The sequence below is a fragment of the Eulemur rufifrons genome, chromosome 30, assembly GCF_041146395.1.
Source record: "Eulemur rufifrons isolate Redbay chromosome 30, OSU_ERuf_1, whole genome shotgun sequence".
Taxonomy (NCBI): Eukaryota; Metazoa; Chordata; class Mammalia; order Primates; family Lemuridae; genus Eulemur; species Eulemur rufifrons.
The window spans coordinates 139,803,247-139,823,114 of NC_091012.1; the positions used below are offsets into that span (position 1 = coordinate 139,803,247).

The 19,868-nt window shown below is 45.2% G+C and overlaps 1 protein-coding gene across 1 annotated transcript in view; it reads right to left on the reverse strand.

Moving 5' to 3' along the window:
• STS (steroid sulfatase) overlaps positions 1 to 19,868 on the reverse strand; it is a 149,322-nt gene that overhangs the window by 64,644 nt on the left and 64,810 nt on the right. Inside the window, exons 2-5 of the mRNA XM_069464093.1 lie at positions 11,000 to 11,140; positions 7,612 to 7,733; positions 7,384 to 7,506; positions 5,139 to 5,562 (exon numbers count right to left, since the gene is read on the reverse strand). Of these exons, the coding sequence (XP_069320194.1) occupies positions 5,139 to 5,562; positions 7,384 to 7,506; positions 7,612 to 7,733; positions 11,000 to 11,140 (810 nt within the window). The remainder of the gene's footprint in view (positions 1 to 5,138; positions 5,563 to 7,383; positions 7,507 to 7,611; positions 7,734 to 10,999; positions 11,141 to 19,868) is intronic.

Below are 19,868 nucleotides of genomic sequence, written 5' to 3' on the forward strand. Positions count from 1 at the left end.
AAGACCTGCCCAAATTGCTCAGGATGTTCTGACTAATGAGAGAACACGTATAAATGTGCCTTCAGATCCCTGAAAGAACGTTCTGTGAATATGGTGCCATCACCGTCATTAGGATTCTTTGGTGGCACATCAAGGCCATTCTCTTAATTCAGTGAGTCAGATAACTAACAACACAGGAAGACAATTATCCAAGGATAATTTTACCTAGAAGCTTCAAATCTTTGTGTCTTCAGATAATGTCTATAAGAAGTTTTTTGTGAATGGCATCACAGTATACAAAATGCTATTATAGTATTTTCACTAATATTGACCATGCATTGCTCCAATGTGGACAGTAGGTATTTATACTAGAATCATCTATATTGAAGAAAAAAAACCTTTTTTTTTTTTTTTTTTTTTTTTTAATAACTCAATAACCATCACCTCCAACTATTGCTAGGGCATCTCAAATGTCTTGTTCTGGAAGAAAACTGCAGAAACCTCAACATAATCACGATAATCTGGTCGGGCTTCCACATCCTTATGATAATCAAATTTGGTTTCATCTCCTCCCAAAATAATATGCTGAGGAATCCATTAACATGCCTTGCAATCATATGAATATATATGTACTCAATAGATCAAATCATTTCAAAATATAACAAGTTATAACAAGCGACTAACCCTGGAAGCTGAGTGTCATTGCTGAACCTTGCCATGGTATAAGGGACATTGTGTTAATCTCCGGGCTGTCTGTTTTTAAGAGATTGCTAAGAGAGGAAGGGTGATATAAGCATGTCCAGCTGTTCCAGCGAGTGTGCCAAAGAGTGCACTGTGTGTGGCATTTTGCCGTGAACGGACTGTCTGACAGTGCCCGTGGCGTGCCGCCCCAGCCTGGAGTGGCTGTGCTCCCACTCATAAAACTCAGGCGAGCTAACCCACCAGGTAAGAGCTTCGTCAGTCACACAGCCTGTGACCCACCGGTGAGTCAGGAAATTAATTTACGGTCACAACCAGATCCTTTTCTAAAGAAAGAGAACAGAGCAGGATGGGACAGAAAGTATCAGAAGTGACCACCCTGGTAAGAATAAAAGATCATTTCAGGAAGCTCTTGTATCAGTCACATACCTGTGTACCTCTTACCAGATGACGATGTAACATGTGTATCTTACAAAGTTCTAAGGCTTTTACGTTAAATTGCCTGTTGGCATCACCTTCTAAAGAAATCTAGGTGACAATTGTGTTGTTTGTCCAAAGTGTTTCTCAGCGTGTCCTACGGAACGCCTGGTGTGGAACCCCGGGGGGCTTGTTGAGATGCCTACTCGCGACTTCACTTCAGTACCACTCCAGGGGCGTCTCTAGAGGAGAGTGTGGCCACCTGCAGCTACTATCACACCCCAGGTTTTTATTACACAACGTCTGCAGAATCACTCTTCTACCCCCACAGTCAAGGACTCTCCTCCTCTGCCCTTCTCTGTCTGCCTGCAGGAAGTCATAATGACCCTATCTGATGTGCCACCATGTCCTAGGCTAGCAAAGGACAGCTCTGAACCACGCGCCATGCCCAGGAGGCACATGGCCAGTCCCTCATCAGCCTGTGTGGGCTGACCTTAGGCCCTGACCACTGGGCAGCATCTCTGTGCAAATAATAATCGAAATAAATGCTCAGGGCGTGATTGACAGCTCGAATGCTCCCTCTCTCTCTTGGGAATTGCACGATGTCCGTCACCATGCCATTTACTGCCAGCAGGATCTGATGGGTTTCTGCAGCATTTGGTGCCTGCGTGAGACCAGCTGTCAGCGTAGGTGCGGCATGACAGGGCCCTGCTTACCAGACTGCAAAGTTCACCCAGGACAGCCACCCAGGCTGCAGGAATGGTGCCCAAGAAGGACCCATAGTCCTTCCAGAGCATGCTTTGCCACCCAAACCTGTGAAAATCATGACAAACAGCCCACATCCGACCTGAATTCTGATAGATGGATAAATAGTTAGTTACTTACGGGACTTTTAGTGGTTATCATCCACTCTGGGATGGACCCTCCTTATTCTCTACATTCATCCTTGCTGCTCCCTAAATACACAGCTCCTGCAACTGCCCTCGGAAATCAATTTCAATAATTTCTCTCTTTGTAGATTAAATACATACATATATGTATATAACAAAACTATTTGTTTTGTTTTCTTTAATGTATGCTATTTTTCCCTGATGGAAATACTGAAATCTTAGGGAACAATACACTTCACATCAACCCTTCCAATACAGTCACGCATCGCTTAACGACGGGATTCATTCTGAGAAGTGTATTGCTAGGGAATTTCGTTGCTGTGCAAACATCCTAGAGTGTATTTCCACAAACCTAGATGGTACACCTGCTACACAACCAGGCTGTGTGGTACAGCCACGGCTCCTAGGCTGAATATTGTAGGCAACTGTAACACAATGGCAGGCATTTGTGCATCTACACGTGTCTAAACATAGAAAAGGAACAATGAAAATATGGTATAAAAGACGAAAAATGGTGAGCCTGTATAGGGCAGGTCCATTGTAATATCTTATGCAATAACCATCGTATATGTGGTTCGGCTGTTAACCAAAATGTTGTTATGTAAAATGACATAATTTTATAATAAATTAGCCCCTTAGTTTTCATTTCTCTATAAAAGTGTACAAATTCCTTCAACCTCCACTCACATACCCTCCACTCATACAGCCACTCATTTTTAAAACTCCAATCTCGTGTTGACTTTTCTCCTCATGTGCCTGCCTTCTGCACTTACAAATGTCTGTTAAACGTCAGTTTGCCTTGAGTCTCACTAAGTAGGTGTTTGCTCACATGTTCTTTTATGTTTTTGTTCCCGACTCTGCCCTTTCTCTCCAGCTGTTCATTCTCTTTCCATAGGGGATTTATTAAATGTCAGCAGTTTCCAAATGTAGTTCTCTGTCCCAGATTAACCCAAGCACTACAGCTTTTATTCCTCTGACACACTTAGCTTCTAATAAAATCTCAAATTTATTTTAAAGCTGAAATATTCCTCAGCTTTAAAGCGAATTTGAAAATCATTGCTCGTGGTAAATGATGCTCTGTGTTCTCCAAGATACGTTTCCTTTTCTTCTTGCTGAGCACAAAGGGCGACTGCACCTTAGCCCTTTGCCAAGTCAGGTGGGAGATGTGGTGACCCCTGAATGGAAGCGATATGCATCCCTTTCACCATGAGGTAAGGGAAAGTCTCCAAGTGACCCTCCAACTCTGTTCTCTTGTGGCTGCAACTGGACAGACCATCTATTGAGATGACAGAGCCACAAGATCTCAGCAACCTGGATCCCCGAGTCTCCATGTGGAGTGCAGCTTCCCCGGAGCATCACTTGATCAGTAATACATTTTGCACAGGTAAGAAATAAATATTCCAGTGCTAATCCAATGAGATGTTGTCAGTCTTACCTGACAAACACAGAAATTGGTACCAGAAGTGGGATGCGAACCAAAATAAAACTTAAATCGTGTGGTGCTATATGAGCAGCTGGGCAGCTGGTACACACAATACTCTCTGGAAGCAAGTCCCAGAGGCTGAAACAGAGAACGGTTATTGATATACATGACCAATGAACCGTTTCTATATTTCACAGTTAAATTACAATTGAGATTTTAAGAAAATATGTTGAAATGTGGAGGTGATGTGAACTGTAGGAGTTAATCATTCTATAATATTTTTGTCTTATTTTTAGAGAGAGGATGTGATAGTATCAAGTGGAACCTTTGTGTAAGTCACTTACTGGTCTACTTAGACAGCCAAGTCATGAGTGAGTTGCCCCCAGAGCTGTACAAAACACCTTTGCAATACCAGAGAGGCACACTAAAATATGCCCTATGTTTTACCTATTGCATAACCAGTGATGTCAGGGGTGCAGGCACAGTTGCATCCCAAGGCGAAGGCATTACCCTTATACTGTTTCACAACTGAAGGCAGGAGAGGTCAGGGGAACTGCCGCCCACTCCAGACCTCCAGTAGAGCATCAGCTCTTCATACACGCAAAACAGACAGGGGGATGCAATATCTTCCATGCAAGCAAACGACCACAGAATTTTCAAAAATTACCTTTTACCTATCTCGCCAGCCCTAAATTAAGTAGTTTCTGCCTACCTTACTTATATTCTTCTTTGGCTGAACATTTTGTCTCAGAAAAAAAAAATACATTGTTTTTAAATTAAATCCCTGATAAACTTTCCTTCAAAACTTCCCTTTCATCATCTGGAATGATTTTATAATTTTGTGTCATGTGGTTAATTGTTATCTATATTATCTCTATCTTCTTTATAATCATTAAATCACCCAAGAAAGCTCTTTTAAATCTTCCATAAAGTTTAAGTTACCACAAAGATCAAAGCTTTGATGTTCAGACGAAATTTCCATTTTTCTTTTAAGTGCTGTCCTCTAAAGTTACAAATGGAACAAAACAGTTTTACTGGTTTATTTGCTTGTTTTGAATAAACACCGTTCCTCATATAGCCTCTGTATTACATCTATGTCATTGTGTCTATAGACTCTACATGGTACATACTATAATACAGGTGTACCGTGTCTGTCTACATTGCTCAGGATTGTTGGCCTTCCTCGGTTCACAGTTACTCCACTTGCTGATTGCAACCCCCAAACTATAAATTCATTAGGACCCAACAGACACAAAAGAGATAATTCACTTCACCTAGTTTTCTCATGGAGTATTATTATTTTTTTTTTTTTTTTTTGCTCAGAGATTGAGCCAAAATATTTTAGATCTTTCCACATTGTTTATATCACAAGGACAACTTCCAGACTAGACATTCACCATTATCTTTCCTCCCTTGACTGCCACACTTCAGGAGTAAAGACCACGGTGCTATGTGACACCTCCTCTGTCATCTGCAGACATTACTTTGGCACGGTCTCCCCAGCCCAGTGACTCTGATGAGAGCTCACTGGATGGCGACTCTTTTCCGAGGTCACCAAACAAGTGCCACGTCCTTTCCCACCCCCCTCCTCCAGAGCACCTGGCTAGACAAACATGATGAGTATGGAAGGGATGATGCAGTTGGCATACCCTGCTCCTTCCTCCACCTCCATGGGAAACAGCAGAGCATGCTTTCTCATAGGCAGCGTTGGAAGAAAAGGCGGTACTCACCTCCGAATGAAGTGGACTGCTTCCATCGTCAGCCTTTGAGTGAGATTGTTGTAGGACATGGGCTGCTGGGTGATCTCGTAGTTCCTCATCAGGAAGCAGTTCAGGGGACGAAAGTAATGAAGGAAGCACAGGAAGAGGACCAGGATCACGCCCGCCAGGACGAGAAGGCAGAAGAAGACACTGTGAGGCACACGGAGCAGCCCCAGGCAGTTGAGCACGGCGAGGGTGAGGACGGTGATCCCAAGGATCTGCAAGGGGATGAAGACCAGCTTCTTGAAGGCCGTGCTGAAGACAGTGCCCTCCCCGGGCTTGCAGTCTCTCAGGTTGGTCATGGACAGCCCGTAGAAGTAATCAAAGCCGTGACGTAATGGGTGGTGACAAAAATCAGTCTTGTTGTGACAGTTCATTCCGAGGTGCCACTTCCCTGAGGAGACAAACAGGTTGGTGATGCTGATAAACACCCTGATTCCAACACCAGCTTCTGATGCCCACACAGAAAAGCTGGCTCCTTCTGCCTTAGGGGCCAGGGCTCCCCACTCATAGGACCCTACAGTTTTTAGCTTCCTCTTCTACAAACACTAATGTATTAACCACTCACACTACTAGAACTAATTTAGTGATTGCAAAAGAGAAAAACAACAAAAACAAAACCACATAACATCTTTAATAGGCAGGAAACAAAACTACATAGAAAAACACAAGCTTTTTTTTTTCTGGGCAGATACTTTTCTGAGATACATCCTTAAAATTAAAGTTTTAGAACCAACATAATTTTGTGCCTTGAATGTTAAAAGTTGAAATGAATCCTTACTCAAAAACCCACCCCTGGGGCATGAGGAAATCATACTCAGTAACTTAGCAATTATTTTAAACACCTCTGAAAATGTCTTATAAAATGTTAATTATGCCATGAAATTAATGAGTGCCTCACAAAAGAAAAAAAAAAAGAGACAATGGTTTTATAACAAGATGTCAGAGGAAAAAGAAGGGCCATTTTGTTCCTATGAGATTTTCTAGGATTCATTCCATGACCTGCTTAGACCCAAGCCTGTCATGCCAACAGGGGGAACACATCATTCCTACCAATGGAATAAAATCAACAGGAATGTCAACCGAGATAAATTCTGACACAATTTTATTAATAGTATTGAAAAGGAAAATGAAAATCCTTGTCAACAGCATAGCGTGAATATGTCGCTTTGTATGATCTTTTGGTGTCTATCTTTTCGGTCATCTATCATCTGTCTATCTCATCCATCCATACTCCTGTCCATCCAACTATCCACCTGTCCATTTTATTTATCATCCATCTATCTGTCTGATCTACCCTATGTTTATGTGTATGTATATATCTATTGTTATCATAATCATCTGTCTCATGTATCATCTACCTCATCCATCCATCCATCAACCCATCTGTCTATCCATCTGTCATCATCTGTCTCATCTACCATCTATCTCATCCCTCTACCTATCTATCCATCCATCCATCCATCCATCTCATCTACCATCTATCATCATCTGCCTCATCTATCATCTATCTCATCCATCCACCCATCTATCCATCCATCCTTCTATCTTTCTATCTATTATCTGTCTCTTCTATCATCTATCTCATTCATCCATCCATCTGTCTCATATATCATGTATCATCTATCCATCATCTGTCTCATCTGTCATCTATCTCATCTATCCACCCAACTATCCATCCATCCATCTCATCTGTCATCTATCTATCTATCTATCTTTCTATGATTATCTGTCTCTTCTATCATCTGTCTCATCCATCCATGCATCTATCCATCCATCCATCTATCTCATCTATCATCTATCCATCATATGTCTCATCTATCATCTAATCCATCCATCAATCTATCTGTCCACCCATCTATCTATCCATCTCATCTAATATCTATCATCATCTGCCTCATCTATCATCTATCTCATCCATCCATTGATGGATCTCTCCATCAATCCATCCTTCTATCCCTCCATCCATCCATCTCATCTATCATTTATCTATCTACATGCATACACACACATGAAAGGACACATATCTATACATTAAAATAGCCCAGGTAGGCACACTATGTGTTAATCTAGGATTGAAATCATTTCATTCCTATTTAAAGTTGTGCAAAGTGTATCAGTGATGTCATCCCTAAGAAGGCTGTTGTGATGCCCTCTCACACTCTCTTGCTAACTTTGCCCAAGTCCACGCCTCCTTCTCCTCAGGTGTCCATACCTATCAGTGCTGTTGAATAGCCTTGATTCTTCAGAAGCCTGGCGAATGTAATCTCACTGGTGGGAAGTCCTCCAGAAGAGGCTGTGAAGATGAAGACTCCAGTTCGGTACCAAGATGCCATTCCTGAAGCGAGAACAAAAAATCAACCCTTAGGAACCAGAATAACACTGGGGCTGGGAGGCTGCCCTTAGGGGGACAACAGCCCCAGCAATGCAGACAGGAGGCTACCTGATCGCACGGGGTACCGGCCGGTCATGAAGGCTGCCCTGCTCGGTGTGCACAGGGGCGATGCTGCCAGGTGCTGAGTGAGTTTCGCTCCCTCATTGGCCAACCGGTCAATATTGGGAGTCCTAGAACAAGAGAATCATGGCATTTGTGATGATCTTCACAATGAACTGTCCTGTGGTTCTTCATGGTGGGAAACCACTCAATGATCAAGGGCAACTGGTGATCATGTAGGGGAGAAAGGCACTATGGCAGGCAGAGGAGGTGAGGAAGACATGACACAGAACCAAGACTCAAAGTAAAACAAAACCATGGAGATGTCTAAATGATCCAGGTGCAACATCCCCTGGGGGTCCATTCATGTTCTAAGAGGGCTCTGAGCACCTGCTCCCTCCAGCCCTGGGTTAGAAGAGGGGAACCACATTGGGGAATCAACCACTTCAAGGAGGGAAGGTAAGAGATGAGTGAGGATCAGATTTCAGTCTCCTCCTGCCTGCATCACCCAAGTTAACTCTGTGCCCCCAAAGGAGAAAGCTGTGGGGTCAGCCTGACTCCACTTTGCTAAACCACACATACGCATAGCCAAAGGGAATCCTGAAACCAGCTGTCATGAGCCTCCACCTAATTTCCACATGCTCCCAGGTTCTGTGTGCCTCAACCAATGAACATCAACAAATGGGTTAACATGGTCCAGGAAAAAGAGACAGAGACCATAACGAAGAAGTGATATGCTGTCTCATCTATCATCTATCTCATCCATCCATCCATCTATCATCCATCTATCATCATCTGTCTCATCTATCATCTATCTAGTCCATCCATCCATCCATCCATCTATACACCCTTTGTTGGCTTATGGTTTTTTTTATGCTTAATACATACTTATTTATCACCTCACTTCTAGGATGATGCATTTTGCAAGATAAACCATCCTGGTGCCTTTTCTCCGTGAATGGACTGGCAGATCATCTTTGGAAGTCATTCAGGAACTAACATCTTTCAGTTTTGGGACCACAACAAGCTATGTCTCCCCACGTCCTCCACCAGAAACCCAGGCCCCTTCCTCTCTGCCTGGATGGTCATCTTCCATCCTTCAGGTCTGGGCATAGATGGAATTTTCATGGTCAGGCAGTGGTCCCCTGTTCATGGGAGCGGACTGGCATATGTGTAGGACAGTAGTCCCTATGCTCCCATCACAGCAGCTTCCTCACTATAAAGTGATCACACGACTAATTGTGCTCCCCTGCAAGATGGCTGACTGTGGGGTGGGAGTCTGCATCTTGTTCACTGGTCCCACGGCTTACTTAGACCAGTGTCCACACAAAGTAGTGCCACCGTGATGCACGGGGGAAATCCTTTCATTGCATTTGTAATGTCTGACTGGTTTGCCATTTATTAATTTAGTGTATGCATTCAATTGTCAATATTTCTACTCTGCTTTTGCCTTAAAGGATAAGATGCCTAGAAGATAGAAATTATCTGTGTATTTGGCTTAAACCTCCTAATGCCTAGACTGGCCCATGGAAGAATTTGACTATTTGGGTATGATATTGTAAAATATAAAATAAGAAATGTAATTCAGAAAGGATAGGACTCTAACATGGAGAGCAAGATAGATCTAGGGTAGATACTGCTATCAATTTTTCTGTGGGATTTTATAGATTTTTTTTCTTTTGAAAATTGGTAGAGATTTAACCTTAAAACCTTGATTTTAATTTTTTAATTATTAAGACATCTTAGTAGGAACAGGTACCTGTTATCTTAATAACCTTAGGAATATATACTATTAAAAATAAGTAAAATGAAAAAAACTAATTGAAATTATGACCCTGATAAGAAAGACTAAATTAATAAGATCTGCGTTACAAATGTCAAAAAGTGATCTCTAAACTTTTACAAAAATTAGGTAAAAGGTGGGGGGCAAAAAACACACACGGTGTCAGCTAAAATTTTAAGAGAACTTTGAGTGTAGATCCCTGTGTAAGCTTTTTAAAAATCTTACCCATGATGTAGGTTGGTGTACATATTAAAAAACAAAAAGCAACATTTGACGCAAATATACATTTGGCTATGTCTTGTGGGTGTTTCCTTAAAAGAATAATTTATTTAATTTTCATTTGATCTGATACATAAGGATGAAATACACACTTTCCACGATGCTTTGTCACGTGGAAAAGATGAGAGGTCAGAGTGAATGGCATAAAAATAAATCACTGTCTCACGGCACCTGCCAATGGGCCCATCCCCAGCCTCAGACATTTAGTATTCACTGATCCTACAAGAAAACTGTAATAAAAGCAAATGATTTCTTTCCCCATCCTCTCCTCTAATTTAGTTTGTATTGATCTTTTGTGTGATGAAGCTCTCAACAGAACTGTTTTTATGTCATTGTTTCCTCATTATTGGGAAGAGAAAATGAAACTCTCATGTCAATATTCTACGACACAAGGACTTACTTTCCTTTTTCAACTAAAGGGCCCTTCAAATCCGTCTTCCATTAAGTCGAGTTTTGGCAGAGTGCTTAGCAACAAATACCCTCCTCTGGGAGGCTGTTCAGAGGCAAGCGTCGGATGCTCCCAAGTCTAGCTCCTGTTGTGTTTTTCCCACTGTTGTGATCAAAAGTGACGTTGCCATATAACGTGACATCTCTCCCCATGGCTGTTTCTCAGTGTCCTGGTCTGAATGTGTGTGTCCCCTCAAAATTTGGATGTTGACATCCTCACCCCAAGGTGATGGTGTTAGGAGGTGGGGCCTTTGGGAGGTGATGAGGTCACAAGGGTGGAGCCTCATGGATGGGATCAGTGTTCTTATAAAAGGGACCCCAGAGAACTCCCTCTCCCCTTCCACCATGTGAGGATAGCGAGAAGGTGCCATCTATGAATGAGGAAGTGAATCCTCACCAGACACAGACTCTGCCATGCCGGGATCTTGGACCTCCCTCCTCCAGAACTATGAGCAACAAATGTCTGCTGTTTCCAAGCCACCCACCTGGTCCATGGTATTTTGTTACACCAGCCTGGATGGACCCAGACAAGCTGGGTGGCTGCAGAGGAAGGGCCTACGTGGGTGGGAGAGTCAGGTACGGAGGTGAGAGTAGCATGTTGATAAGCCGGGATGGAGTGAGGCAGGCTCAGAACCAACCAGAACAATGGCAGATGCCAAAAAGAAAAGATGGAATAGGGAATGAAAGGGATGGAAATGAGAATGCGTGCAACGCAGCATAGCAGTGGCCCATAAGAAAGAAACACACAGCCATGCATGGAAGCGTGCCGCTCAGAGGGTCTCAAACGTTTCTTCGTGGGCTGGGTTCTTAGATCTACATTAACTGTCCCCGGGGGCCCGTTGCCTACGAGCAGAGCCAAGTGTTTACGCGGGAGCTCCGTCACCCAACCTGAGCGTCTTGTTGCCATAGCATCCTGGGTCTCCAATGCCGAGGTCGTCAGCCATCAGCAGGACGATGTTCGGCCTTGGTGCTGAGCCGCTCTGGGCTTCCCACAGGAATAACAGCAGGAGGGAGAGGACTCTCATCTTCCTGCAAAGGGCAAGGAGACAAAGGGAACTGAAGGTGCTGGCTCGTGCTTGCTGCGCCCCTACTTCTCTCGGACCCTCCTTCTGCCTTGCACAAGTTTCAGGAGGGGTCATTCTCAAAACCAGCCCTCCCCCGACAATGGGTGGTGCTCAGGAGACACTTGTCTAAGAGGTTTCTAGGCAAATAATTTTACCCTCTTTCCCGAGGGTTTGCTTGCGAACCACACGCTGCCTTCTCCATGGCTAGCCACGACCTCTCCTTTGTCTCCTAGGCTGAAACCGACGTTCTGTTAGAAACATGAAAACACAACTGTCCCCCCAGTCCCCGTCATCTCTTTGTTGAAGGCAGGCCCCTTCATGAGAGCAACGTCCTCTCTTTGAGTGCTGGAAAGACAGGTGTTTCTTGAAGATCCCATTTTCAATGCCATCTCCTTTCTAAAATTAACTATGAGTTTCAGTTTAGTAGCTTTTTAAAGGGAAATGTATAAACCCTGTGAAACTGCATGTGCACAGGGCCACCAGCCTGGGACAGCCCTGTGCGCTGGCAAACGTACCGAGGGAAGGGACGGCTTTGTCTGCCATCCCAACACACGCTCGCCTTATGGCATTTTGTCCCTTGCAAGAATAGCAGGCCGCAGGAATTTCAGGGGAGGGTGATGGCTTGAGCTCGCACACTTGACACCTGCCTCTCTGAGGGCCACTGCCCGTCACGCTACTGTGGCTGCCAGAACAACGGCCCTCCCTGCAAAGAAGTCCATGCCCTCTTCCCCCGAACCTGTGAATATGTCACCTTACACGGCAAAAGGGGCTTTGCAGATGGGATTAAAGACCTTGAGATGGGGAAATTATCTTGGATTATCCAATTGGGCCGCATGCAATCACAAGCATCCTTAAAAAGAGGCAGAGGATAGGACATTCGACTACAGAACATGAGGAAGGCAATGATGTGGGACCTTAGTCAGGAATGTGAGTGGCCTCCTAGAAGCTAGAAAAGGCAAGGAAAGGAAGTCTCCGCTAGAGCCTCCCGCCAGAACCAGCTCTGCTGACACCTTGATTTTAGCTCCCTAAGACTCATTTCAGATTTCTGGCCTCCAGAACCGTAAGATAAGAAATTGGTGGTGTTGTAACCACCAGGTTGTTGTCATCTGTTACAGCAGCTGCGGGAGACCAACGCCCCTGGTACGTTAAGCGTGTGCTGTGTGCCTGTTCTGTTCCCTGGTCCATCCTTGCAACACAGAACGGTTCTCAGCTCACGGCGGGCATACGTGTGTTCGTGTCTGCCATGTTAGAAGCTTCACGCAAACACAGAGGTGTCCTTGGTGGTCTGCTCACATTTAAAAGTGAGACCCAGGAAGTCGGTTCAAGAGCTTGCATGCGTGTTGGTGGGATCTGCGGGCTTCTCCCTTGAGGAAGCAGGTGCTAGGTTGGCCTTTGTGTTGACAGACTCCAAATGTCAAGACCTGCAGGCCTGTTTGTCCACTGAGGAACCCATCGATATGCTGCTTGGGGTGTAGACCCTTCAGGCTGGCGGCCTTCTGAGGTCGCAGGAAGGGAGGGCGTTGGCGTATCTTCCTTTATGACAGGGAAGCTTCCCAGTCCTCTGGTTCCATCTACACTGGGCTGTGACTGATGCATTTTTTTCCCCATAGGACCAGCTCGTTTCCTGATGGGAGGGGAGAGCTGTCTCACTCTGCAGAGTTCAGCGTAAGATCTGGAAGCCCAACTTCTCCCACCAAGACGTGCAAACAGTCCTTTGGTTTTCAGCCTCATTCCTCAACCCATCTGCAGAGGTTCCCAGAGCTTCCACGTGCTGGGCCTCCCTGGGTTCCCTGGTGCCAGCATCACTCTTCCTGCTGGCTTCCTGCTCAACAGACAGGTGGGTGTCTCCTTCCTCATCCCCTCCTGCTCAGCCACTGATTCGCCGTCTTCCACAGCCCTCTCCCCACCTCCTGTATGGAGGTCCACCTGGCAGGCTGAACACAAAGCCAGTCTTGGTGTTGGATCCTCTCTTGTCTGGGGGCGGGGGAGGGCGGGCATTGGCTTTCTAGTTCACTTTGGTGTTTGCCTTTCTTCCTACTCTGGTTTTCCTGCCCTAACCAATCCCCGCCCCTGCCCTGCCTCCACCCCACAATGTGTTCTCCACTGAGAACGAGCGCCTGTGCCGCAGCAGACAGGGGGATACTGCTCAACGTGTTTCCTGGCCGGAGAGAGGCCTGGCTGGCTCCCTAGACATGGCAGGTGGGCGGGTGAGACACTGTAGCCCAGGGCCTTCCCCATCGTCACTGCTCTTCTTATCCTCTTCCCGCCAGCACCGTCGGTGGCACAGTTCTCAGCCTCTGGTTTCCTGCCCCGAGCCAGGTTCTCGCTCTCAACAACTTCCAGAGCAAGGTCCCCAGCTCTGCGGTTCTGCGCAGGTTCTGAGACGAGGAGTCGGAGCTCATCGCTGCATCCTTCTGTTCCTGGCTGGCCTGTGGAGGCTTCCTGAGCCCTGCTGTCCGTCTCTGCTCCCCATGGACGCCTTCACTGTCATTGCCGTGTCTCTGCAGCGCTGACGTCCGCTGGCGGGACCCTCCATGATTAAGGCCCAGGAAAAAAATCAACAACACTTTCAAGTGGAATTTTCTTTTTTTAATGCATGTTTACCTTGCCTTCCCATTAAGCATTTACAACCTCTCAATGCTAAGGCCACAGGTGAGTTTCTTTTGTAGTTCTCCCCCACGGCCCTGTGACTAAATAAATATTCACTAAATTACTTAATTGAGCCCTGGTAAAGGAGTGTGCACAAATGCAAATTAAACAACCAGAATAATGACTTCCACTGCAGGGCATGGACTGTAGTAAATTGGGATTTCTCACCCTCGCACTACTGACATTTGGGGACGGATGACTCTTTGGTGCAGGGGCCTGTCCTGTGCACTGCACGGCGCTTAGCTGCATCCTCGGCCTCTACCCACTAGATCCAGCAGCATCCATGATGTCTTCCCAGTTGTGATGCCCAGAAATGTAGGACAGTGCCAACAGCCAGCAACCAGAGCGAGCTCAGCGCCAAGTCTGCTTTCCTGTTAGCCCCAAGAGAAGCATTTCTTCTTAGAAGATCCTATATAGCTGGTCTACCCACTCATCAGTCATGTTCCCACAGCCGTACTCTTTGAACGTAAAGGATTTTGGAAAGCATGATTTTTTTTTTCTTCCAAGAAGATAAGTAGCTGGGGGAAGCTATGTGGCTGGCAGCCTGCAGGTGCTTTCTTCACACATGACTTTACTAATTATGAAGAACCACCTCCCTCTCTCCTGATAAACACCTGATCTCCCTTGAGTTGGCACCTTTGTTATTCACTTAGATCCTTAACACACTGACTACCACATTAGAAAAAAGACTTTTTTTTTCCTTGGGGCCATGGTGTTTTTATTATGAAAACAGAATAAAAACTTTGAAAACAAAATGATCCTTCCTAATTTAAGGAAAAAATTATTATTGTTTATTGTTTTCTGTGCATGTTACATGCAACTTGAAAGTAGTTCATGCAGCTCCCAAGGTAGACACCTGTGAGTTCCATATACTTCATGAGGCCCTGGGGGCAAAACTAGCGTGAGTTACATATAACTCACATGGCAGTGGATGTGCTAAACTTTGTAAAGCGATTGACTCTATCACCCTTAATATTTGAAAAGGACAAAGGAGCTTTTTGTTCGCACGTTTGTTTTGTTTAAGTCTCTTCCCTGAAGGACGGGCTGGCCATGGGACTAGCCTATAGAACGCAAGGACGTGCCTGATGGTTGCACTCACTTTCAATGATACAGGAAATTGTTTATATTTTTAAAAATACATTTTTGGTGTGTCTAGATTATTCAGCTTAGTTACATCATTAACTATCACCATAGAATTATTTTATGTGACACATTTGTGTTTTATTTATATTTTATGACATCCATTTTACATGAATTATATACAAAGCCTAGAATGAAATGATTTAGTCCCTGGCACAGGCCTGTCATCTTCTCTCATTTGAAACAGGCTAGAAATAAAACTATCCCTTATCTCATCATAAAATTATTAGTTTGCAGCTCAGGATCTGTAATAGCTTCCTGCTGGCCCTAAGACACAGACTGAGAGCGTAACTAACGGATCTTCTGCCTTCGGGGATGAGAATTATCATCCCTTTACCGTCGCTAATGTGAAATCCCCTGCGACTCCCTGCGACCTTCCTCGTGGGCTGCCAGCGCTGACCTAGGCAGGACCTGGAGCAAAACTGAAAGTCTCTCCCAAATCGTAACTCCTTAACCACAAACTTGGTGACAAAGATCGAGCCATGCCTTGTCTGGTGAATGGGTTTTTTTTAAAGACTAGATTGAGGGGATGATGTGTGCTCTACCAAATGTTCCTTCTATTAGAAACACCATCCCCTCTCGGGAACAGCTCTTTGGAGATATTCTTCATGGCAATCAACAGCAGGTAACATATTCTTTGGCTGGTAAATCCAGGCTCCAGCCCCACATCTGAGACAGAGAAGTTCCAAGTAGGAACAAACACATCTATACAATTTATCCAAGTACTGCACGCCTCTGTCTTCAATGGCTGGGAGGGGGTACCAAAAGGAGGACTCTCCTACTTTCACTGCTGTGGCAAACGTGAAGGTCATTACAATGGACCTCACATTGCAACGAGGTGAGGAAAGGTTGAAGAATGGGAAGAAGACAAGGATAATACGGACAGGCCAATCTTCAGCCCATATCTCCAGCTTTGTGCGATTTCTCAGGGGATACCGTCCAGACTGCATGGATGGGAGGACGCCTCCCCTTTTCTTATCGTCCCTGTGCATTTCTTTCTTAGCACCAGTGAAAGATACTAGCAAGTGCAGAGCTGAGTTATTTTGTGTTTAATCTTCTCTGTTGCACTAAAAGCAGAATAGGTTCAGGTGCCCCCTGCTAGACCCCGGCACCTCTTATGACTGGCACATATTAAATAGTCAGTGTGTGTGGACTGAGCGAATGAGTAAATGAATGACCACCGGACAGTTTCCCGGCTCTGAGATCGAGCGGCTGCTCCTCATCCTAACTGCATCACAGGCACCATGAGAGCAGGTACAGCCTGAGCCAGTATCAAGCAAACGGCATCACATCAAGAATTGATGCTTACTCTATGTAATTAAAAATCCCTCACACCAATTCAACCAAAGAGGAAATTAAGAAGGGCCATGCACCATTTTTTGTAAATGGTTGGAAGGTTTTACGGGTGGCAGGGAGGATTCAAAAATTAGACTTCGTCTCTAAACATAAACCGTGAGACGCACTAGAGGTGTTTAAGATAACTACAAACACCATTAGTAATGCCTACAAAAAGCCCAGGGTTGGAGCATCAGGGGTCCCTAATTAATGGTTTGCAGATCCATAGCGAATACCAGGAGTTTGTGAAAGAGTGAGCTTAATAAGCTCGTGTCCCCAGAGAAATGCAACATACAGCATTCACACCAGAGAAGGCTGGAGACAGAAGGTGGTGGTTGTGTGACTCCCCCTCATTGGGATTTTCACATTTCTTTGGATACAGAAAATAAATACATAATTTTTCTTATTTTAAAATGACACTCTTTTGAGTGCTTAGTATGTAACAGGCACTAAAGTGCTTTACCTAGTTCTTAATTTAACTATGTGGAAAAATAACACAGGAACAGGTTTTTACTATGAGTTCTACAATATTTGCCTTAGTGATCCTCAATTTAGTTACCAGGGCGCCCGAGACACTTTGGACTGGTGATCTGTTGGAGGGAGGAGGAGTGTCCTGTGCGCTGCAGGGTGTTTAGCAACCTCCCTGGCTGCTACCCACTAAGTCCCAACAGCATGACGACCGACTTCCCTCCCCTCCTCCAGCTGCGAAACCCAGATATGGCCTCCAGATATGGCCAAATGTCCTCTAGGGGACAAAACTGCCCCCCCGCCCTGCTGTGAGCCACAGAGTTAGCCCTAGCAGGTCACGCTCCCCATCACCTGAAACCTCCCGGGCTCCCATACACAACACAATTGCCATTCACTTTGCTCCCACATGCAGGCAGCTTGGCCTCTACCGAAGGATTCAGCAACTCCAACCCACTTGAGTAGCCACGCATTTCTCCTTTGCACCCGCAAGCACATCTTGAATGCTAACACATTATGTTCCTTGGGTATAACATGCTCCCCCAAGTTACGGAAGTTCTTACATTTCCATGTCCGTAGACAATCATCTCAGAAAAGGCTCTTGGAAGAAAACATCGGGCTGCAAGCATTCCTGCTCTTGTCTCCCTGGCTACTTATTCCATCATTTATCCAGGTGGCAAGTCTTCCCCACCTTGCCCTGCTGTCAGGAGTCATCCTCTCCAAACAGTCATCTTGCCACGTGCCTGTCTAAGCCCACATCAGTGCATCCTTAGGCCCCCACACGGCCAGTTCAGAGCCATTCCCTTCTCTCTCTCTCTCTCTCTCTTTCTCTCCCTCCCAATGTACTTCCAATCCCACCTCACCCTCCTCTCTTTTCAGGATCTGCTCTTTTCATGAAAAGCAAACCCACCACCCTACTATTCCCCGCCGCTCAAGATAAGCAAGCCAGGAAATGTGGCACTCAGTTTGTTTTCACTGGAGCTACTCTCCCATTCCTAACTCTCCTTAATTCTCTCTTGGGTGGCTTTTATGCCGCGTTTGTCAAGAACCAGTAGAATGAGAGGAGAATTAAGAATCAGAGGTCTGGCCTCATCTCAGGCCACCAGCTAGGAGGTTTTGGCCACGGGGCTTGGTCTCCTTGCGAACCACACTGAGACGCTACCTCGATCGCAGGGGAGTCACCTGGGATAATACAAGTACAAGGTTTCCAAAATGATAAAGTGCTGGACAACCATGACTTGTTAGGAGCCTTTTAATCTATCTGTACCTTTGCAACTGAAAACAACTCACCGACAAGTCCACCAAATCCAGCAAACGCTTATGGGGCAAAACCTGGAAAGAAGAAGAAGACATCACAGCAGTCCCGTGGTGGCTTCATGATTGCACGAGACACAGCGTCACCCTGCGAGACCCTGCCTGACCAAATGAGGGAATCCACAAATGCAGAACCCACTAAGATGAGCAGCAGAGGGAGAAACGTGGCTTCTGCAGACGAGGTTGCCACGCTTGCTCCCCTGCCTGCTAGCAGCAAAACGGGCAGCTGTTTATTTGGCCTGGTAGTTTTTCTCTTCTGCAATACAGAGATGATCATAATGAGACTTTATCAGTATTCCCATGTGGATAAAATGACACATGTAGTACTTTGCCTTGATAATGGAATGACAGTCATCAGCCAGTAGCTGTCATCATTATTAGCATTATTATTAATATTTTGTGTAAAATATAGTAAGTAGAGTAATAGAATTTTAAACCAAGATGACATAGGCCCAATGACCTCTCTCCTGGTATCCACACCACGTAGAATCCCCTCGCCTTGAGTGTGGGGTGGGCTGGACCTAGTGATTAGGTTCTAGTGAACAGAATAAGGAAAAAGTAATGAGATAGCACGTCTGTGATTAGGTTGCAAAAACAGTGACTTCCATTCCGCTGGCAGACTCTAGCTCCTGCTGGCTTTGGATGAAGTAAGTGGCCACATGGAGAGACCCACATGACAAGGGACAAGAGGGAGGTGTCTAACCAAGAGTATGCAAGAAAATGAGGCTGTGGGGCCAGTCTGTTGGGAACCAACTCCTGCCTACAACCATCTGCGTGAGCTTGGAAAGGGATCCTGCCCCTGTCGAACCCTGAGATGAGACCACAGCCCTGACAGTCATCACCCTGGTGGCTGCCTGAGAGAGACCCGGAAGCAGAGGAAGCAGCAAAGCTGTGCCCAGGCTGACCCACAGAAACTGTGAGGTAAATGGGAGTTGCTTTAAGCTGCCAGGACTGGGGGCAATTTGTTACACAGTAGTAGATAACGAATACAAAGTCCAACAGCTTCAATAGCTTCAGATGGGAAGTTCAATTTCGTCAACGAGGACCAGGAAAAGCTCTGCATGCAGCGGCTCTGAATATCTTGTTGAATTTATTTTAAGAACGTGTTTCATTATTAACAAGTAGTCAGAATTGAAATAAGCAATTCAAAGAATACATGGCTCAGCTCAGCAACCACGTGAAACATGAACTTTTGTTTTACACTTGAAAGTTGAAAATGCCAGAAGAAGAAAATGGTACTCAGGGAAGCCCTAATGGTTGGGAAAGAGACTAAATGGAGCATAATTCAGGCTGCACATGAGTCCATGTAAATGAAATTTCACCAAAACCCCAGCTATTCGGAGCTCTACTTTGGGCTACTTTGCTTTAATTGTACACAAAAACTGAATCTGTTCTTTTAATGAATTTTGTTTCATTGTATTTTTACTGTTATTATTAATGTACAAAGAAAAGGAAAAAAAAATCATCTAACCACTCAGACAGCCACTCAGGTAATGTGTGGGTGTGTTTCTCTCCACGTTTGTTTTTCTATGTTTGCTGTATAAACAACAGCTGAAACTGCAGCATTCCTACAACCGTGGGCCTTGTTTGTTGGCTTGTTGTTTTCCATGCAAAACTGTCACCCTGAGATGGAGAAAAGTCAGGAGAAATCACAGCAGTCAGACACAGAGGGTGTTTATCTTCACCCAGAAGCGATGGAATAGACCATGAAGACTTTGGGGTGCCAGGCGTGCCTTGAGGTGCATTCTCAGGCAGGCGTTCCCATTGCTCCCTCGCAGGTGAGTTGGGCA